The following is a 22,015-nucleotide window of genomic DNA, read 5'->3' as shown; positions in this document are numbered from 1 at the left end:
TCTCACACATTTCTCGTTAGGCCGTGGTCAATTCCTAGACCTAGATTAGCAAGAACAGGATTACACAGGACATTTCCTAGAAAGTAGAAATCCAAGCTGGGAAAATATGCAGACTAATGTTTTCCGTTTCCTCTCCTCGTGGAACTTTGAGGGACAAGGAGAGTCCTGATGGATGAACACTATTTACATACGGCTGCAGTGTGATGGGATCTGACTCTTAAATCTCTTCACGTTTTGTTATACATACATGTACTGTATGTACAGTAGCAGTAGAACGGGAAGCACTTCCCCTCCTTTGAATGTGAGCGACTAGTTGAGTTAGAAGAGGTTCTCCACTGTTTGCTAAGCTCTCCCACTCTCAGACTGTAGGCAACAACAGCTTTCATCACAGACTGTCCCATGTCCAGGGATATCTAGAGATACACATAATGGACGTTGTATCATCAGATAGATAAAATCATTAATGATCTAAAGCAGGTAATGCAGCACCCCTCTTTGATGGACTCTTCTCTTTTGTGATGGCACTTGGAGGACGACTTGAGAACCGGGTTTTGTTTGGGCAGGCAGGACCAAATCCACCACGCCTTAACTTTTTGGATGGGTGGAGCTGAGGTGATACCATTCACCTGCCTCCCCAGGAGGCGCAGCACAGCAGGCTGGCAGGGTGATTGGTGGTTATACAGAATCCACTCACCAACGAACTTCGCATTCCAATGATACATTTCCCATTGGATCCCATAGCTGCTTGTCGTTGCTCTTGTAGAATACCTCACATCTCAGACAAAGGATGGTATATTGTGTATGCAAACCATGCTTATACAGCTGCAGAAAGAAGAGGTTTAGCTTCTTTGTTCAATTTTCAATTTTTTTCTTGTCTGATGCAGCACTGCTGTTCACATCATGAGTGAGTACATTGACATTAGTTTGTATGGCTGTTACATTTCTAAAATCTGTGATTTCTGGGGGTTGAACTTTTCTTGAGCAAAGAGAATATCATGTATTGGAAAACAGAATATATTAGTCTACTTGTTACAACTGTCATACTTCAACATAATGCTTTGTCAGCTGTTCATTTGACCAAATACCTGACCTTGTCAGATGAGACTGGTTCTCAGGCCAGATCAGGTCTCTTTCTCACTTTGTTGTGATTGTGTGTCAAATATCAATTCCTTTATGACTGCCCAATTACAGTTTTCTTCAGAACATCCACTACCATGCAAAAGTTTGGGGTGACTTAGAAATATCCTTGTTTTGAAAGAAAAGCATTTTTTTTGTCCAATAAAATACCATCAAATTGATCAGGAATACAGTGTAGACATTGTTAATGTTGTAAATGACCATTGTTGCTGGAAACAGGTTACTTTTTTATGGAATATCTACATAGCTGTACAGAGGCCCATTATCAGCAACCATCACTCCTGTGTTCCAATGGCACGTTGTGTTAGCTAATCCAAGTTTATCATTTTAAAAGGCTAATTGATCATTAGAAAACCCTCTTGCAATTATGTTAGCACAGCTGAAAACGATGTTCTGATTAAATAATCAATAAAACTGGCCTTCTTTAGTTGAGTATCTGGAGCATCAGCATTTGTGGGTTCAATTACAGGCTCAAAATGGCCAGATACAAAGAACTTTCTTCTGAAACTCGTCAATCTATTCTTGTTCTGAGAAATGAAGGCTATTCCATGTGAGAAATTGCAAAGAAACTGAAGATCTCGTACAACGCTGTGTACTCCTCCCTTCACAGAACAGCGCAAACTGGCTCTAACCAGAATTTAAAGAGGAGTGGGAGGCCACGGGGCGCAACTGAACAAGTGGACAAGTACATTAGTGTCTAGTTTGAGAAACAGACGCCTCACAAGTCCTCAACTGGCAGCTTCAATAAATAGTACCCGCAAAACACCAGTCTCAACGTCAACAGTGAAGACTACGGGATGCTGGCCTTCTAGGCAGAGTTGAAAAGAAAAAGCCATATCTCAGACTGGCCAATAAAAAGAAAATATTAAGATGGGCAAAAGAACACAGACACTGGACAGAGAAACTCTGCCTGGTTCCATTTGCTCTGTTTGCTTCTGTTTGGTTACGAGAGTAAACGGTAAACAGTTTCTGTTGCAAAACGTTTCGCAACGGTATGCAGTTAATGAATACACCCCAGCTACTGTACCTTAATTGTGTGTCTATGTTGAGCAGGTTGAAAACAACATTGCTCAAAAAGGCTGTGATTTCAGTCATTTGGAAAGTTGTTTTTTAAAACTGATTGGCAAACCAGCAAGTGTGTGCCAACTCTCGGATTTCTTCTTCTTGACACGCCAATGTTGAACTTCTCAGCATTTATCATGAAAGATTTGTTTCACAGATGTTTGTTGAATGCTCATATGGAAGGCATCCACCTATGTTTGCAACTGTTAGAATATGTTTGAAAGTTTAAAATCGACCATGTCTATTTTTCTTGTAATAATAATATATTTATTTGTTATAGTGCTTTTCGTACAGAATATAAAGTCGCTTTAAAAAACAAACCAAAATTATTTCAGGGAGCTAGCAATTGATGGGAGATGGTCTTCCACAGCAGGTAGCCTAGCAGTTAATAGCTTTGGGCCAGTAACCGAAAGGTTGCTGGTTCGAATCCCTGAGCTGGCTTGGTGGGGGAAAAATCTGCCGATGTGCCCTTGGGCAAGGCACTTAACCCTAATTTCTTGTGTAAGTCATTCTGAATAATAGCATCTGCTAAGTGACTAAAATGTCAAATGTAAATGATGATCAAGTCAAATCAAACTTTATTTGTCACATGCGCCGAATACAACAAGTGTAGACTTTACTATGAAATGCTTACTTACAAGCCCTTAACCAACAGTACAGTTCAAGAAGAAGAAAATATTTACAGAGTAGACTAAAATAAAAAGTAATAATAAAAAGTAACACAATAAGAATAACAATAACGAGGCTATATAGAGGGGGCACCGGTACCGAGTCAGTGTGCAGGGGTACAGGCTTGTTGAGGTAATCTGTACATGTAGGTGGGGGCGAAGTGACTATGCATAGGTAACAAACAAACAGCGAGTAGCAGCAGTGTACGGGGAGTGGGGGAGTGTTAATGTAAATTGTCCAGTGGTGATTTTTCTGAATTGTTCAGTGGTCTAATGGCTTGGGGGTAGAAGCTGTTGAGGAGCCTTTTGGTCCTAGACTTGGCACTCTGGTACCGCTTGCCGTGCGGTAGCAGAGAAAACAGTCTGGAGTCTCTGACAATTTTCTGGGCTTTCCTCTGACACTGCCTATTATTTAGGCCTATTTAGGTCCTGGATTGCAGGAAGCTTGGCCCCAGTGATGTACTGGGCTGTTCGCACTATCCTCTGTAGCGCCAGGCGGTGATGCAACCGGTCAGGATGCTCTCGATGGTGCTGCTGTAGAACCTTTTGAGGATCTGGGGGCCCATGCCAAATCTTGTCAGTCTCCTGAGGGGAAAAAGGTTCTGTCGTGCCCTCTTCACAACTGTCTTGGTATGTTTGGACCATGATAGTTCGTTGGTGATGTGGACACTAAGGAACTTGAAACTCTTGACCCGCTCCACTACAGCCCCGTCAATGTTAATGGGGACCTGTTCGGCCCGCCTTTTCCTGTAATCCATGATCAGCTCCTTCGTTTTGCTCACATTGAGGGAGAGGTTGTTGTCCTGGCACCACTCCAGTTCTCTGACCTCCTCCCTATAGGTCTCATCGTTGTCTGTGATCAGGCCTACCACTGTTGTGTCATCAGCAAACTTAATGATGGTGTTGGAGTCGTGTTTGGCCATCCAGTCGTGGGTGAACAGGGAATACAGGAGGGGACTAAGTACACACCTCTAAGGGGCCCCAGTGTTAAGGGTTAGCATGGCGGACATGTTGTTGCCTACTCTTACCACCTGGGGGAGGCCCATCAGGAAGTCGAGGATCCAGTTGCAGAGGGAGGTGTTTAGTCCCAGAGTCCTTAGCTTAGTGATGAGCTTCGTGGGCACTATGGTATTGAACGCTGAGCTGTAGTCAATGAACAGCATTCTCACATAGGAGTTGATTTTGTCGAGGTGAGGAGTGCGATTGCGTCATCTGTGGATCTGTTGGGGAGGTATGTGAATTGGAGTGGGTCTAGGGTGTCCGGGAGGATGCTGTTGATGTGAGCCATGACCAGCCTTTCAAAGCACTTTATGGCTACCGAAATGAGTGCCACAAGGCGGTAATCATTTAGGCAGGTTCCCTTCACTTCCTTGGGCACAGGGACTATGGTTGTCTGCTTGAAACATGTAGGTATTACAGACTAGGTCAGGGAGAGGTTGAAAATGTCAGTGAAGACACTTGACAGTTGGTCCACGCATGCTTTGAGTACACGTCCTGGTAATCCGTCTGGCCCAGCGGCTTTGTGAATTTTGACCTGTTTAAAGGTTTTGTTCACATCGGCTACCGAGAGCGTTATCACACAGTCATCCAGAACAGCTGGTGCTCTCATGCATGCTTCAGTGTTGCTTGCATCGAAGCGAGCATAAAAGGCATTTAACTCGTCTGGTAGGCTCGCGTCACTGGGCAGCTCGCGTCTGGGTTTCCCTTTGTAGTCCATCATTGTTTTCAAGCCCTGCCACATCCGACGAGCGTCAGAGCCGGTGTAATAGGATTCAATCTTAATCCTGTATTGACGCTTTGCTTGTTTGATGGTTCGTCTGAGGGCATAGCCTGATTTCTTACAAGCATCTGGATTAGTCTCCCGCTCCTTGAAAGCGGCAGCTCTAGCCTTTAGCTCGATGCGGATGTTGCAATTCAGAAAATGAATAGTTTGATTGGAAGTGACTTCGATGGTACGGCCAGGGAGGGAGAAACATCAGTCAGACAGGCAGGCCCGGAGCTTTTCATCAATGACCTGTCTCTGAAGTTCACAGCTAGGCGTACTCCTCCTCTGTAGGTAGGCTGGAAAATCCACCACTGAATGTGTAGCACCCACTTGGGTGATGCTTTGGCAGCTATAAGCACCTGAGAGACCACCACACCTCGGCAGTAATCAGTAACAGTCTCCTATGAGGCGAGCCTCTGTCATCCCCTCACACCACAGTCCACATCCTTCCAGAAACAGGAATAGACCTGAGTCACACACTTGGAGCAGGTCCTTATAATTAACATTAGACACCGACTGGAGCCAAGACTGGCATTCTGTAAAACAGCTTAATGGGTCTATCAGTCTCTGTCCTTTTATCACAGAGCTCAGTAGAAAAGACTGGGATGACTTGGATAGGGGCTTACCATGGAGTAGTTAGTGGTGCACAATAGTACAGAGGGCCTACATCAAGTGGGCTAGAAAGAGCAAGTATCAGATGAACACATCACCATTCTGATATCAAGGACCTATTTTGAAGACAGTTGAAGGTATAGAAGATCTGTTACAGAGGAAGTGGAATATACTATGTTTGAGGTGTTTGTGAGAAGCTGGGGATAGTTGACTAATGTTGGGATGCTTCACTCAGTCATGGACCTGATGGACTTTGTAGAGATATATAATGGTGAGTGGGCCTCTGCCAGTAAAGCTGGAAGTTTATATTTTTAACTTTATTTAACTAGGCAAGTCAGTTAAGAACAAATTCTTATTTTCAATGACGGCCTAGAAACAGTGGGTTAACTGCCTTGTTCAGGGGCAGAACAGCAGATTGTTTACCTTGTCAGCTTGGGGATTTGATCTTGCAACCTTTGGGTTACTAGCCCGACACTCTAATCACTAGGCTACCTGGCCGATATAACTTTAAATGGGTAAGAGGGAAGTTATTGGATGTGTTCAGCAGCATGTTAGACATGTGACCATGATTGTGGCGCAATTAAAAAGCTAGGAACCCTCTGGCAGCACCTTGAGCCTTACTGAAGGCTTGTATATTAAAGAAAACGTATTGCTGCTATATTTCAGGATTTGAATGCATCACATATGTACTCTTGGGTGTTTATTTATGTCAAATATGATACAATATTGTCATATTTCTTTTGCCTCTCCCTTTCATAGTGGAGCAAGAGCAAATTCAGAAGAGAACATTCACCAACTGGATCAATGCTCAGCTCTCAAAGGTAACACTGTCTGCAATACTGTATGTCTTCCACTAGCACGCCTCACTCACTCACACTCACTCACTCACTCACTCACTCACTCACTCACTCACTCACTCACTCACTCACTCACTCACTCATCCACCTGGAGAGAAGGGTTGTGTTGATCTCCTGCTCATGGTAGAGGTCAGTTGTGCATGCGTCAGGGGAGGGGCAGGGTGGAATCATGTAAATATAGCCCCTTGGAGCGTGGTTTAGAGAGCACACACAGACAGACAGCAACAGAAGTCCCCCCCAGCCCTCCCACCCCGTGGAGTCTGGCCAGCACTCAAAATCAAATCAAATGTATTTATATAGCCCTTCGTACATCAGCTGATATCTCAAAGTGCTGTACAGAAACCCAGCCTAAAACCCCAAACAGCAAGCAATGCAGGTGTTGAAGCACGTTGGCTAGGAAAAACTCCCTAGAAAGGCCAAAACCTAGGAAGAAACCTAGAGAGGAACCAGGCTATGAGGGGTGGGTCCTCTTCTGGCTGTGCTGGGTGGAGATTATAACAGAACATGGTCAAGATGTTCAAATGTTCATAAATGACCAGCATGGTCAAATAATAGGTCTGGGACAGGTAGCACTCCGGTGAACAGGTCAAGATTCTATAGCCGCAGGCAGAACAGTTGAAACTGGAGCAGCAGCACGGCCAGGTGGACTGGGGACAGCAAGGAGTCATCATGCCAGGTAGTCCTGAGGCATGGTCCTAGGGCTCAGGTCCTCCGAGAGAGAGAAAGAAAGAGAGAATACTTCAATTCACACAGGACACCGGATAAGACAGGAGAAGTACTCCAGATATAACAAACTGACCCTAGCCCCCCGACACATAAACTACTGCAGTATAAATACTGGAGGCTGAGACAGGAGGGGTCAGGAGATACTGTGGTCCCATCCGATGATACTCCCGGACAGGGCCAAACAGGAAGGATATAACCCCACCCACTTTGCCAAAGCACAGCCCCCACACCACTAGAGGGATATCTTCAACCACCAACTTACCATCCTGAGACAAGGCCGCGTATAGCCCACAAAGATCTCCGCCACGGCACAACCCAAGGGGGGGCGCCAACCCAGACAGGAAGATCACATCAGTGACTCAACCCACTCCAGTGACGCACCCCTACTAGGGACGGCATGAAAGCACCAGTAAGCCAGTGACTCAGCCCCTGTAATAGGGTTAGAGGCAGAGAATCCCAGTGGAAAGAGGGGAACCGGCCAGGCAGAGACAGCAAGGGCAGTTCGTTGCTCCAGAGCCTTTCCGTTCACCTTCACACTCCTGGGCCAGACTACACTCAATCATATGACCCACTGAAGAGATGAGTCTTCAGTAAAGACTTAAAGGTTGAGACCGAGTTTGCGTCTCTCACATGGGTAGGCAGACCATTCCATAAAAATGGAGCTCTATAGGAGAAAGCCCTGCCTCCAGCTGTTTGCTTAGAAATTCTAGGGACAATTAGGAGGCCTGCGTCTTGTGACCGTAGCGTACGTGTAGGTATGTACGGCAGGACCAAATCAGAGAGATAGGTAGGAGCAAGCCCATGTAATGCTTTGTAGGTTAGCAGTAAAACCTTGAAATCAGCCCTTACCTTGACAGGAAGCCAGTGTAGGGAGGCTAGCACTGGAGTAATATGATACATTTTTTGGTTCTAGTCAGGAATCTAGCAGCCGTATTTAGCACTAACTGAAGTTTATTTAGTGCTTTATCTGGGTAGCCGGAAAGTAGAGCATTGCAGTAGTGTAACTTAGAAGTAACAAAAGCATGGATTAATTTTTCTGCATCATTTTTGGACAGAAAGTTTCAGATTTTTGCAATGTTACGGAGATGGAAAAAAGCTGTCCTTGAAACAGTCTTGATATGTTTGTCAAAAGAGAGATCAGGGTCCAGAGTAACGCCGAGGTCCTTCACAGTTTTATTTGAGACGACTGCACAACCATTAAGATTAATTGTCAGATTCAACAGAAGATCTCTTTGTTTCTTGGGACCTAGAACAAACACTGGGCTGAGTCAGAGTTGTGGAGCCTAAGCTGTGGGTTGACATGGACCCACATACTGCTGTGGGTTGACATGGACCCACATACCACTGTGGGTTGACATGGACTCACATACCGCTGTGGGTTGACATGGACCCACATACCGCTGTGGGTTGACATGGATCCACATACCGCTGTGGGTTGACATGGACCCACATACCGCTGTGGGTTGTTTAGTATTAGTCACTATGCCTTATGAAAGAGACTAACAGCAGCTGTTCTGTGGTCTTGTCTCAGAGGATTCCCCCGTGCATGGTGTTGGACCTGTTCAATGATTTCCGGGACGGGTCCAAGCTGCTGGACCTGCTGGAGGTGATGAGTGGCCAGCGGATGGTAAGTCTCTATCTCTGTCACAGATTAACTCTTAACACACTCTACCGTAGATACATTACAAGTTCATCTCAAGTGAACTCTTAGAAGGCTAGTCCTAAATAGACAAGGAGCACCTGCTGTAGTGTCTCCCCCTCTTTTTCTGGGACTGTATTTTTTATTTTCTCTTAACCCTGTACATTAGCATCAACCCTTTCCTCACAATAACTTATTTTCTATTTTCCTCTCCTCTCCCTCATTTCATTGTAGGTATCTATGGCCCTCTGTCATCTCTTGTGCCCTTTGCCATTGTCTATGGTTCTGATGTCTGTTGTTGTCTATTGTAGAGTCGGGAGAGAGGCAGAGGCATCTTTCAGCACAGGAGCAACATTGAAACAGCCCTGTCCTTCTTGAAGAAGAAATCGGTAAGAGTTTTCGTGCTTTGGTTCCAAGCTCATGTGAGTTGCAAAGCCATTTGTGTTGAACCGCTGATAATGTTAAGCTGCCCTCCTCACACAGATCAAACTGGTCAACATTAACATTCCCGACATCATCGACGGCAAACCATCCATCATCCTAGGCTTGATCTGGACAATCATTATGCAGTATCATGTGAGTCTCAGTCAGAATCAGCTGTAATCACTCTTAGATACTTGCTTTTATGAGAAAATGTATGCGGGAGCTACATGTCCACGGTAATACATTGTTGTTGTAGTTTTTGTCTATGGTTCCCGGCTGGGCTACTTTAATAAACTTCTCTCCCTGCAGATTGAGGAGCTGGCCAGCAGCCTGTCGTTCAGCTCCCGTCAGTCCTCTCTGGAGTCACTGGCCAGCCTGGACTCTCGCTCCACCCTGTCGGCCCGCTCTACTAGCAACAGCCCCGTGCCCCCCAGGGGCTCCCCCCTACACCAGCGTTTCCGCGTCTCTGCCAAGAAAGCTCTGCTGCTCTGGGTCAGGGAACAGTGCCACAAGTGAGCCCCCTTCCCTGTTTAGGCCCTCGGCCCTCAGGCCCTCACCCTCCCGTTTAAGCCCTCACACCTCTCATATTCACTGTCCAAATTAATCTCAAGATGTTATTGTTTTGGTTCCTGATGAGACCTAATGCCTCTCCACAATATCACACACATTGACATCCACTGATGAAAGGGTGTTCTGTCTGTTGCCATTATTGCCATTATTATATAATGTGGCACCCTCCATAGGGCTGGCTGTACTCTGAATGTGAAGGACTTCAAGGCCAGTTGGCGGAGCGGTGTGCTCTTCTTGTCCATCCTGTATGCCCTGAGACCTGACCTGGTGGACCTGTCCAAGGCCAGAACCAGAACTAATCGGCAGAACCTGGAGGAGGCCTTCCGCACTGCCGAGCGCGAGCTGCGCATCCCCAGACTACTGGAGCCCGATGGTGTGTGGGTGGTGTTCACATAACCTAGGGGGAGGGGTGGCATCTGATGTCTAGCTCAGTTCCCTGGTTAAATCAGATATGTACTCTGTTGTTGTGCTTTTTAAGCCTCATTTACACTACCTTGCTAACATGTGAGTTTCATGTTTCATGTATCAAGGTTTGTCAAGTCTACACATTGTATTGAAATGTGTCTCTTATACGTCCACTGTGTCCACATTGTGATCAGATTAGCTGGTGCCTCCCTGTATGCACCAGGTATGAACAGGGCTTTGGAAAGCCACTTTAGTGCATCAAAATATATACTGTTTGTCTCAGCTGCTTTGGCCAAAAGTGTGAATTTCTCAAGGAACTTTTCTTGGTGTAGATGTCGATGTGAGAGACCCAGATGAGAAGTCCATCATGACCTACGTGTCCCAGTTCCTCCAGTACTCCAGAGACATGCCTGTGACAGAGGATGACATGCAGGTTTGTACCACACTGTCATCTACTCACTCTCTTTTAATGGCCTTTTATTTGAAATTATTTTTGGTCACACTGCTCCTAGCTAATCTAATCAAATGTATTTATAAAGCCCTTTTTACATCAGCAGATGTCACAAAGTACTTATACAGAAACACAGTCTAAAACCCCAAACAGCAAGCAATGCAGATGTAGAAGCACGTCCTATCTGCTCCACTTTTGTTTTGGCTTTCCTCAGGTTCACTGTGTACTGTGGCTCCTTGTTGTGACTCTTCAGTATAATCTAAATTCTTCTCACTTGAATTCTGTTTCTTCTACCTCACCTTTTCCATTCTTCACTCTCTGTTGTATCTATTCAGATGTACTATATGACACCTCCTAAAAGCCTCTCTCCTGTCAACCTGCCCACTCACTTCACTCCTGCCATCGCTGCCTCCCCTCTGCGCCAGGTAGCCTATCCCTCACTTTGCCTACAGCACTGTTTATTTCACCTCTCAGACTTCTGTGAAACATGTTACATCATGTAAGACATCTGAAATTAATTCCCAATCAGCACCTCCCCCACTGCTACGGAGTTCTACTTTGGTTTGAAGTTTAAAAATGACTTAAAAAACAGTTTTCTCAGTAACTAGTATGTTTTGAAACAGAAGTAATATCTCTTGTACTACATTTTTGTGATGTCAGTGGCCTCAGGTTTGTAGTACCCCAGGGGCAACTGTACAGCTATACTTTACCACCAACAACGAATACCCTATACATTACTCAATATAAAATATAAATCAAACACAATGCTGTCCACAATGGCAACATACCTGCAGTACAAACAAACACATGACACCTATTCCAGGCATACCAACAGAGCTGTATAGAATACGGTCTTCCTTTAGAAAACAATTTAATTACTCAAAGCCAAGATTACCTCTAAATGTCAGAGTGATTAAAGTCAGAGGAAAAATTAGGTTGTTTTACAACCAGTTCACCCTGTTTTCCCTGTTCGGTTGCTGCCAGCCCTGAGCTACAGGAGGGTGTGTTGCTGTTCCCCACCTTAAAAATCAGAGTGGCAGTAATTATTTCCACTGAGACCAGGGTATCTCATTTCATGTCTCAGCGGACTCATGCCAGATCAGGCCCACTGTTCAGCTCATGTTTCCTGCTGTGTTTCAGGACGGCCTGAGGTTGGAGGTTCAGCATAGTTCTAGTGATCTGGATGTATAGGATAGTTCAGAAGTCATGAGAGACCATGTGGTGAACTTTCAGATCCCTTGAAGCCCAATTCCCCATGATGTGCCTTATTTCTTTTTATAGGGGTTTGTTTTGAAGGATCCTTTTCTGAGATATAAGAGAATTGGAAGAGAGAACATTAGAGTTTGTCATGTTATCTAGAATCTTCCCTGAAGCCTGAAGTACCTAGTCCCCATTCACTGTCTATCTGTCAATTCTCTGGTCAGGCTCGCCTGCTCCAACCCCTACTTATGAGATCAGCTCCTTGTCAAGAACCTGAACCCTCCAGAGCTGCTGCTGCTGCGGTAAACCCTGTTCATCTCCTCTCCTCTGCCTGGTCCCAAGGCTTCCCTCAAGGCTTTCCTCAAGGCTTCCCTCTCCCATAACTGTCTAAACAACGATCAAAAATCAGCTGTTTCATTTCACCCCTGCCTGTTTCACAGACTGCTGTTTATTTGGACACATCTTAAAAGGAAGATACATCTTAAAATCATCAACTCATGCGAGAGGGAGAGAACTTTACATACTAGAGTTGAGCTCCACCTTACTCCACCTTACCCACTAATACTTCACTTCCCATGTGAAGAGGTTCTTTGAAATGTAATCTTCAGGCTACATAGAGTGGAAAGGGTGTTTTGAAAGTTTAACGTTAGGTTATGGGTAGGGTTAGTGCTTTATTTTGGTTCATAATTTGTCTGATAACTCATTCGTCTTTTTGCTGTGACTCAAGACCACAACCAATCAGAAGACCCAGGAAGTGACCTGCTGGCTGTTGCAGGCCTATCAGGAGTTACTGGAAGGCTGGGACTCCACAGAAGGCGAGAGCTATGCAGAGAGATACCATGTATGTAGTACTGTACAGTATGTGGATGCTGCTAGTTGGATTAAAAGTTGGACTGTCTATCTTTTATATGGTTTAGGGGGAAACATTTGCATTCTATTCAAGTCTGATACTTAAATAGTGTTAACCTCACAGCACTATCTGAGAGCTTTTCCTGTTTGCGTGCATGGGTCTGTGTGTGTGTCTATGTGTTTGTGTGTCTCCCAGGTGTTCCAAACCTTTGTGGTGTCCTTTAACGAGCAGCGTCGCCCCGTGATGCCTCTCCTGACAGCCATGAAGCGCACCCCCCAGCTGAGTGAGGAACAGAGGAACCTCAGGGGGGCTTGGGACGCCCTCGCCGAGAAGGTCTGCTCATTCCTCACACTGGTTATCTTATGCACTAAGTCAAATCACATGATGTCCTGCAATATAATTTAATTATCTTGGTGTACTGATAAAGCATGATATTCCGTGTTGATGTGGTTTCACAGTAATCATCTATTTATGCTTTTACAGTGTACACAAATATATTGTTTTGTGTGTGTGTCTGAGTATGTTATTTCATGTGTTTGCTTGGTTACATTTCTATGTGATTGTTCCCGCCCAGCTGCGTGAGTATAAGACAGAGCTGGACCTTAGTCTGCCTGCTTCCCTGGACATGGTGGGCCGCTGGCTGCTTAGGGCTGAGGGGGCGCTGGCTGAGGAGGAGGGGGACCCCCAGGACCACGCCCGCGCCGCCGAGGAGGCCAGGGAGAAACTGGATCTGCTCAAGGTAATATCTCACAATCTGCATCACTAAAAAAAGTTAATTGCCTCTTAACCAACCTGTAACATTAGTCCTTTCAATCAAAATTTATATTTTTTATAGACATCCCTGGACGAGATGCCCCAACAACTTAAGAACTTTCAGAAGTTCCAGAATATGGATGAATATGGAGCCATCCTGGTGCCTACTGACAAACTGGAAGAGATGAAGAGAAGGTGTGCACTTGTCTACCTGTTTTTCCCATAACTGTAGCGTGAATGTCCGAGAGAGCCTCCAACAACCCACCTCTCTCTACCTCCTCCTCAGGTTCACCAGTGTAAGAGTCACTGCCAAGTACCATGGGATCAAACTGGAGTACCAGGAGCATCGGCACACAGTGCTGGACCTGCTGGGCCAGATCAGCTGCAAGCTCCGTGTCTGGAAGAGACCCTACATATCCCAGGAGGCTGTGCGTGTGCTGCTGCAGGACTGGCATGTGAGTAATCCAGTTTAATGACAGAGTTTGACGACTTTCTGTAGACAAGAGGCAAACTGGATTCACAATAGTATAAGTTATAGCCGGCCTATATGAAGTCATTGACTAATCTCTACATTTGTTTTCTCACAGGAGTTAGTGGATAAACAGGACCTACCATCCTTGCTGGAGGGGGCTCTCCTTAAATTGAAGCTTGTTGCAAGCAAATATACTAGCAAATCTGCCCTAGGTAAGAAGACTGCGTGTGTGTGTGGTAATGTGTTCTAATTCAATACGTTCTGGTCCAAAATACATCGCCAAAGAAAGAACTGTGTGTACCAGTCTTTCTAATGTTCTTCACAAATTGATTTATTGATGGTTAATTGATTGGTTGATCTAAGAGAGGTTTTCCTGGCTGTTCCCCCAGCTGCAGACTCCAAATACATAATGTGCCAAGTGAAGGAGTTGGAGGAGGAGGGTGCTGTGGCTCTGGAGGGAGTGTCTACGGTGAAGAGCACTATGGGCCGTGTGCTGTCTGCCTGGGACTCCTACTGTGACTGTTACAGCTCCCTGCAGGCTTGGCTGGAGCAGGCCTCAGCCTCCCACACGCTCGCACAGAGGCCAGAGGTACAGACAGAAACCCTCCACTAATCTGCAACCTTGTCCACAATGCAGGGGTATACCATGCCTGCTCTTAACAAACCTATTGCCATTAGTTCCCCACATGTGTTCCTAAAGAACAAAGTGTTCAAAATTATTATTTTGCAATAATGATGATGAGGTGTTTGTATGTTGCTTAGGTAACATCTGAGAGTATGTCAGAGTGGAGTTCCCGCCAGGCCCATCTGAATGAGGTAGGGAACTTCCTGGTCCAGCTGACTGACCCCATGACCAGCCGAGCTCTGGCAGATGACCTCTGCAAGCTCAACCTGCATTGGGCGGACTTTATCAAGATAACACAATTTGTAAGTCAAATCAAATCAAATCAAATCAAATTTTATTTGTCACATACACATGGTTAGCAGATGTTAATGCAAGTGTAGCGAAATGCTTGTGCTTCTAGTTCCGACAATGCAGTAATAACAAGTAATCTAACTAACAATTCCAAAACTACTGTCTTGTACACAGTGTAAGGGGATAAAGAATATGTACATAAGGATATATGAATGAGTGATGGTACAGAGCAGCATAGGCAAGAGTAGTGTTACAAAGTGAGAATGCAATGTTGTTATGCTCTCTAGTTCAATTTCAGTGAAAATTGTGTTCAGTTCAAAAAAAGCTGTTATTTTGCCCCAAGGCTGTTGTAGCTGTGCCCAGCGGAGCTGCAGCCAGACCCCAAGACCTCCAGGCCCTCTTCAGAGAGGCCACCCAGATCCTGAAGGAACCTGTAGAGGCCATGTCTGGGCCCCTGAGGACCTACACGAAGAAACTACAGGTACACTGTTATTACAACATTATTACAATGGTCTCAGAGTTTTCTAACTATAATTGATCCTTTGGTATACATTTTCTTCCACAACACAATGCATTTTAATGGTGCTGTCTATTTTTACCTTGTTCAGTTCATGATGAGGAAGATAAAGGAAGTGGATATGGATGCCCTCTCCCCCTCCACAGAATGCTCAGCTGAGACTCTACAGAAACTGAAGCTGGCTTTACCTGAGGTGAGGATGATGACTTCCTTCGTATATTTACTTTAAATATGAAAATAACCTTGTTTTATGCCTACGGTCCTGTTTCTGGTCTGTGGGTTCTTAATATCGCGTGGACAGACTACATAAACACAATCGAGCATCTGACCAAATTACGTAAGATTTTTGTTTGCGGTAATGAATGTGTACGCTGTTTGTTTCTATGTGTGTGTGTGTGTGTGTCTGTAGGTGATGCAGACGCTGGTTGAGGCTGAGCAGGTGTGTGTGGAGCTGCAGCACAGTGTGTCTGGTCTGGACTGCCGCCTGGCAGAGCTCCTGCACTGGGAGACAGAGGCCCGGGACCTCTACCAGATCTTGAAGGCAGGAGAACGCAGGGCTTCACGGTGCCAGGACCCCCGCGCCAGGGTAAGACTTAGACAGGGGCCAATAGTAACATACTAGACTAAGGAAAACATCATATAAGTGCCAAAGGAATAAGGTAAACAGCAGTAGCTTTACTCGAATAGTTAGCTAGCCTGGTTAGGAATGTAGTAACAAGGTATGTAAGCATGTTCAACACAGGGGCTAGACAAGCATTGATAGTTATGTGCTGGGTGAAGATCAGAGTATTACCTTGTTTATGAATATTGTCATTTACTTTTGTAATTTAGTGGTGCTCATAGTGTTTGCTGTTCTCTCCAGGTGCTAATCTCTCGTGGGCTGCAGCTGGAGGGTCAGGTGGTGACTGAGGAGCAGGATCTGCAGGTGATGGTGATGACAGGACAGAAGAACTCTCCCCTCCAGTATCTCCTTGTCTCCGCCATGCAGGACAGAGTCAGAGCTGCCGTGGCTCAGTCACAGGCCAGTATTCCCTCTCTCACATCTCTTATCACTTTCCTTTTTCCTTTATTGACCTTGAGAGAAATTGTGATTGACACAGCTATCTTTGATTTAATTACAGGAGGCAGTTGGGATGCTGAGCTCTCTGGGAGCCAGAAGAGACAGAAGCCAAAGCCCCACAGAAGACCAGCCCCCACCCAAGATCTTCATCCAGCCTGAAGAGGGGACTCAACCCGAACAGTCTCTATCACTCTCTCTTGCCAGGCATGCAACTCAGGCCTTTGCTCAATTAGCATCTCAGCTTGATGTGAAACCACAGCCCCAGTCCCAGCCTTCCCCTACTCAACCACAAGCTCAAGCTCAGGCCCAACACCCACCAATACCACAGATTATAGTCCAGGAATACAGAGAGAAGAAGGCAAGTCCCAGTCCTCCACTCCTGTATTCCTATGCACAAGCTGTGACTCAGTCAAAGGGCCGAGCACAGTCACCTCCAGAGCCACAGGTTGCTGCCCAGAGCAAAAAACACTCTCCACCCCTAACCCAGAAACAACCACTAGTGCAGCAACCACCATCTCAACAACAGCGTCCAACTCAGCAACAAGTACTCTCTCAGCAACAAGTACTCTCTCAGCAACAAGTACTCTCTCAGCAACAAGTACTCTCTCAGCAAGTACTATTTCAACAACAGGTTCTATCTCAACAACAAATATCTGCTCAGCAGCAGGTTCAAAGCCAGAAACAGGCCCAACAATCAGCACAAGCCCAGAAACAGACTCCATCTCAGCAACCGGAAAAGACACAGAAGCAGCCTCTAACCAAGGAAGAGATGCTGAGCTGGAAGAAGCAACCTCAGGCCATGAAGAACCGACCCTGGCTCCAGAAGAAGGTCAAGGATCAGGATCAGGCTTCAGCCCAGGCTCCATCCCAAGCTCCAGCCCAGGCTCCATCCCAAGCTCCTGCCCAGGCTTCTAATCAAACACAGGCTCAACAACAGCCAGAGAAACCAATCATGTCTCAAGTCCCTGTCCAGGTAGTTCCACAGCCTGCAGGAACACCCAGGCCCCAGCCTCAGGCACAAGCCAGGACTATGTTTCCTTCTCAATCACAGGCCATGTCTAGTGCTCAGGCTCTACCCCAAGCAGGGCCACAGCAAGTCCCCCAGGCATATCTTTATGGCCAGCCTCCTGCCCAATCTCTGACCCAACCCCAAGCAAAGACCAAGAGCCACACTCAACCTAAACCAACGGCCCAAGCCAAACAGCAACCCAAGACTATTATCCATGCTCCATCCCAAACCATGACTCACACTGAACCCCAGCCCATAACTCAATCTCAACCTGTGACCTACTCACAATCACAGATGCAGGCCATGTCTCAATCCCGGATGACTCAAGAGAAACCCCAGCCACAGGTCCAGAAACCTCAGCCACAGGTCCAGAAACCACAGCCACAGGTTCATCAACTGATGCATCCACAGTCTCAAGCTCAGGCCCAACCACATCCCCAAGCATGGGCCCCAGTCAGGCTGCCACAAACACTCACTGAGACGCACCGGCTGGGCCTGCATCCACAGGCCCAGTCTCACCCCCAGGCTCACCCACAACTCCAGGCCCAGCCTCACCCTCAAGTTCAGCCTCACCCTCAAGTTCAGCCTCAACTCCAGGCCCAGCCTCACCCTCAAGTTCAGCCTCACCCTCAAGTTCAGCCTCAACCCCGGGCCCGTCCTCAACCTCATGTCCAGCCTCACCCCCAGGCACAACCTCACCCTCATGTCCAGCCTCACCCCCAGGCTCAGCCTTATCCTCAAGTCCAGCCCGAGGCCCATCCTCATCCTCAAGTCCAGTCGCATCCCCAGGCTCAGCCTCACCTTCAAGTTCATCCTCAACCTCATCCCCAGGCCCAGCCTCAATCTCATGTCCAGCCTCAACCTCAGGCCCAGCTTCACCTACATGCTCAGCTTCACCCCCAGGCCCAGCCTTACCCTCAAGCTCAGTCTCACCCCCAGGTCCAACTTCATCCTCATCCTTATTCCCCTGCTCAGGCTCAACCCCAACAATGGGCCCCAGTCAGACCCTTCAGCCCAATTTACCCTCAGCCAAAGGGTCATCCCCAGGTAACCCCAGTCAGACCTGAACCACGGCCACAAGCCTATCCTCAGCCCATCATGGTCCAACGTCACCCTCTTCCTCAGGTTTGCCCACTAGGTCAAGCTCCACAGCAGCAATGGGCCCCAATCAGGCCAGAGCAAGCCCCCCAGGCATATCTTTATGGCCAGCCTTATGGCCAACCTCAAGCCCAAATACAGCCCCAAAGCCATGTTCAACAGCAGCCTCAGGTGAGAGCTTACAACCTTACCAATGTTAAGGCCCAGCAAGGCCAGTTCCAACAGCAGCTATGGGCCCAGCCCCATCCCCAGCCTCAAATTCAACCCCAGCCATATTTCCAGCCTCAGCCACCTCCCCAGACCCAAATTCAACCCGCAACCCATTTGCAGCCTCAGCCCCTCTCTCAGACTCATTCTCAGTCCCAGATCCAGACCCAGCTCAAACTTCAGCCTCAGCCCCACTCTCAACCTCATTCTCAGCCCCAGATCCAGCCCAAGCTTCAGCCTCAACCCCCCCCTCAGCCACAGCCTGAGCCCCAGATCCAGATGGAGCCCAAGCCCCAGACCCATATCCAGCCTCAACCCCACTCACAGCCCCAGACCAAGCCTCAGACTCAGCCCCAGCCCATGATCCAGCCCATGCCCCAGCCCCAACCAGAGCCACCACCCCAGCCCAGTATCCAGCCCCAGACCAAACACCAGCCACCTCCCCAGCCCAATATCCAGCCTCTTCCCCAGGTCAAGCTTCAGCTCCAGCCTAAGACCCAGCCCCAGGTCCTTTTCGAGCCTCATCTCCTTCCCCAGTCACCACCAGATTCCCCAGAGCTCCAGATGAAACCCCCAGCTCTGGCCCAGGCCCCACCCCAAGCTTACACCGAGGCCTATGCCAAAGCTCAGGCCCTGGCCAGGAACCAGTTTGAGGAGGCCAAGCACTGCCTGCAGGAGCACATCCTGGCTGCCATTAATGTCTTCAAAGACAAACACATATCTATCGAACAAGTTTCAGTTAAGGAGGTAAGGAATTTGAATACTTTTTTTTGGTTTATAGTTGTTCTAAAGCTCCGTTATTACCCAGTCTAATTGTGTTTGTGTTCCCTCAACCAGGAGACCCTGAGGACCCTGGACCCTGAGCTGTTGAAAGTGTTCCTGAGGGCAGCAGAGGGTATGGAGGCCTTCTGCACCATGCCTCAGCTCAGAGATATGGAGTTCTTCACACAGTCTGTCAGGACCCAATGGGAGGTAGGGTGTGTGTGTGTGTGTGTGTGTGTGTGTGTGTGTGTGTGTGTGTGTGTGTGTGTGTGTGTGTGTGTGTGTGTGTGTGTGTGTCTGTGTCTGTGTCTGTGTCTGTGTCTGTGTCTGTGTCTGTCTGTCTGTCTGTCTGTCTGTCTGTCTGTCTGTCTGTCTGTCTGTGTGTGTGTGTGTGTGTATTTTAGGATGTAGAGACTGCATGAATTTGTTTTGCAGATAGCAAAAGCATATCATTCTGTGTGTATGACCATCTTGTCCCTAATTATATTGAATTAATTCCACACTGCATGTCTGTGTGATATTCACTTGGATGAAAATCTGTTCTGAATATTTTTGAATTTACTCCACTCTGTTTTGTTATTCGTATGAGCAATGAAATTCCTAACAAGCATTCTGCTGTATGTCATCAGATTAAGTTTGTGTATGCTTTTGGTTTTTGTCCTCTAGGCTGTGAGAGCTGAGACAGCGGCGTTTTTGCAGCATTTACGATTTGAAATTAAGAGAAAATACTTTAACACAGCTGCCTTGCAGTGTGAGATGCACTTTAACTCAAAATTAGCATCCAGAGCGAAGGTAAAATAACTATAACCTAACACTAACCCCATTGCATGCTCTGGTGGACAGGTGCATGAAAGAACTGGTGTCAAAACTGCATGCACATTTTTGGGGGGTCTTCTGCTCTCTATTCATCTATTGAAGTTCTATAAATGGTAACTAAGCAATATCTGCTTCCTGATGCTAGATCAGAGAATTTCATATAACTAATGGGTTGATTTGACATTTTGAAGGCGCTGACTTTTAACCCGATTTGACTGAATTACAACTTTCTGGTTCCACGAGTAGCTCTCCTCTCCCCTTTGTTGAGTTAGGATTCTGGTCTCGGGAGATGCAAGAGACAGTTATGTAGTAGGCAATAACTTCCAAAATGATACTCTGCTGGGAGTTGTGGGTTGTTTTCAAACACCTGTGGGTTGTTGACACCTGTTGGGTCGACAGTGGCAGTACATCAGACACCTGTAGACTGATGACTCTCTTGCACTCCAGGCGTGTTTCTCTGCAGAGGGCAGCCTAGCCCAGGCTGGGCAGCACCTGGAGGCCCTGAAGGAGCTGTGTGACACCCTGAGCCCCGAGGATGCCCACCGTCTGGCCCAGGCTCAGCTCAGGGAGTGTGAGAAAAGACTGGCCGCCATCCAGCGTCAGTTCAGTGGGGACAGGGATACACCACCCCCCGACACACCTGGGTGAGACACAGAGGAGAGAGACAGGATTAGGCCCATTAGACAGGATTAGTTGGCCGCCTGGGGCGGCAGATTGATGAGGGCAGCATTTTCAGAGCTAAACTGACCAAGACGCACCTCCAACAACACATAACACCTAACACCTAACATAATCCTGCCCAAAAACAATGACAATTTCTCTCACCCAGTGACATATGGGCTATTTAGTTGAGCACTGATGCTACCCCGTGATAAGCAGTGCCCACTTTGTCAAAGGCGATGGGCGGAAAATATTTAGCTTGTCCAAGCCCCATACTCCTCTGCAGGGTGTTGTTGGAGAGACGCACTGCTGTGGCGCTCAACCAACGTTCCGTCAAAAACATAAATCATTTAGCTTATAGACTATGGTAGAAAGAGTTTGTGGCGTTGTCTGTAGCCTACAGGCTGGAGAACACATTTATGACAATGTCACACTTTTTACATCATGGACATTTCTCAGATCAAATAGCCTAACCTAGCGCCCAATCAAATAACAAATGCTTTTCGATTTGAATAGGACATGTTAACAAACAATATATCCTAAAACAGGACAGGTTCAAATAAAATGGACAATATAGAATAGACAATCATACTACTCGCAAATACTGTCGGGGAGATTCACCCCTGGGCTAAATTGTCATTATGATTAGTGATTTCAAGTTCATTTTACGAGATGCATCATAGTTAAAAATAAACTACTTTTGCATTTCTCACTGTGTAAACACATGGATTCTATTTGAAAATAGAGTTGGGTAGCTGATGCAGAGCTTAAATAGCCTAAATAATTAGTCACAGTAATCAGGGCCAATAAAGCCAATGTATCTGCTTGTTTTACAAACGGTAGGCCTACCACATGGATGGACATTCATAAAATTCCATTCGGGCCACACAGTGTAGGCTACACTATTCTAGTTTTGCAGGGGAGGAAGGCGGCAATTTGTTTTGTCTGCCTAGGGTGGCAGAACGACCAGGGCCGGGTCTGTGAACAAGACATTAGCTTCAAAATGTATGACTGACAATTGCAATTGCAATACGTGACTGGATTGTTTTTTCAAAACATTTCCAATAGAATTCCTCTTGACCTGGGGAAAGATCTGACCCCACAGAGGGAATCTACAGTGCAGAGTGACAAACCTCCAGGCCCAACTGAGGTAGGACCTGGTACCTATAGTACCTATGATAAAGACACATGCACTGATTTAAGAAATAATGTATCTGATCATTTCTCTTTTGTAGGTTTCACAAGTTGTTGTGAAGACAGTGGTTGTTGAGAAGAGGGTGATTGACGAGAAGGAGATTGACAAGCAGGCAGTCATAGAGGATCCTGCCAAAAAGGAGGCATTAGAAAGGTAGGCTTGCGGCTTGGTGAGTGTAAGTCTAT

At 46.7% G+C, this 22,015-nt stretch overlaps 1 protein-coding gene across 14 annotated transcripts in view; it reads left to right on the top strand.

Moving 5' to 3' along the window:
• LOC139375161 (spectrin repeat containing, nuclear envelope 2b) overlaps window positions 1–22,015 on the top strand; it is a 143,586-nt gene that overhangs the window by 9,932 nt on the left and 111,639 nt on the right. For 12 of the 14 annotated variants that reach the window (XM_071116696.1, XM_071116688.1, XM_071116699.1 and 9 more), the window contains exons 3-27: window positions 6,004–6,065; window positions 8,359–8,454; window positions 8,778–8,855; window positions 8,950–9,042; window positions 9,199–9,401; window positions 9,633–9,832; window positions 10,197–10,297; window positions 10,651–10,740; window positions 12,243–12,356; window positions 12,561–12,698; window positions 12,940–13,104; window positions 13,201–13,313; window positions 13,405–13,573; window positions 13,706–13,802; window positions 13,980–14,179; window positions 14,353–14,517; window positions 14,850–14,987; window positions 15,115–15,216; window positions 15,433–15,609; window positions 15,886–16,044; window positions 16,145–19,144; window positions 19,235–19,369; window positions 20,423–20,619; window positions 21,704–21,785; window positions 21,871–21,983. In XM_071116696.1, coding sequence (XP_070972797.1) covers window positions 6,004–6,065; window positions 8,359–8,454; window positions 8,778–8,855; window positions 8,950–9,042; window positions 9,199–9,401; window positions 9,633–9,832; window positions 10,197–10,297; window positions 10,651–10,740; window positions 12,243–12,356; window positions 12,561–12,698; window positions 12,940–13,104; window positions 13,201–13,313; window positions 13,405–13,573; window positions 13,706–13,802; window positions 13,980–14,179; window positions 14,353–14,517; window positions 14,850–14,987; window positions 15,115–15,216; window positions 15,433–15,609; window positions 15,886–16,044; window positions 16,145–19,144; window positions 19,235–19,369; window positions 20,423–20,619; window positions 21,704–21,785; window positions 21,871–21,983 — 6,187 coding nt within the window. Of the gene's footprint in view, window positions 1–5,211; window positions 5,516–6,003; window positions 6,066–8,358; window positions 8,455–8,777; window positions 8,856–8,949; window positions 9,043–9,198; window positions 9,402–9,632; window positions 9,833–10,196; window positions 10,298–10,650; window positions 10,741–12,242; window positions 12,357–12,560; window positions 12,699–12,939; window positions 13,105–13,200; window positions 13,314–13,404; window positions 13,574–13,705; window positions 13,803–13,979; window positions 14,180–14,352; window positions 14,518–14,849; window positions 14,988–15,114; window positions 15,217–15,432; window positions 15,610–15,885; window positions 16,045–16,144; window positions 19,145–19,234; window positions 19,370–20,422; window positions 20,620–21,703; window positions 21,786–21,870; window positions 21,984–22,015 lie in introns of those variants that run through there. The other 2 variants (XM_071116689.1, XM_071116700.1) reach the window with 2 other exon arrangements.

This window comes from Oncorhynchus clarkii, chromosome 19 (assembly GCF_045791955.1).
Source record: "Oncorhynchus clarkii lewisi isolate Uvic-CL-2024 chromosome 19, UVic_Ocla_1.0, whole genome shotgun sequence".
Taxonomy (NCBI): domain Eukaryota; kingdom Metazoa; phylum Chordata; class Actinopteri; order Salmoniformes; family Salmonidae; genus Oncorhynchus; species Oncorhynchus clarkii.
The sequence above is the reverse complement of the archived record's forward strand: the minus strand, read 5'-3'. Positions and strand labels throughout refer to the sequence as shown.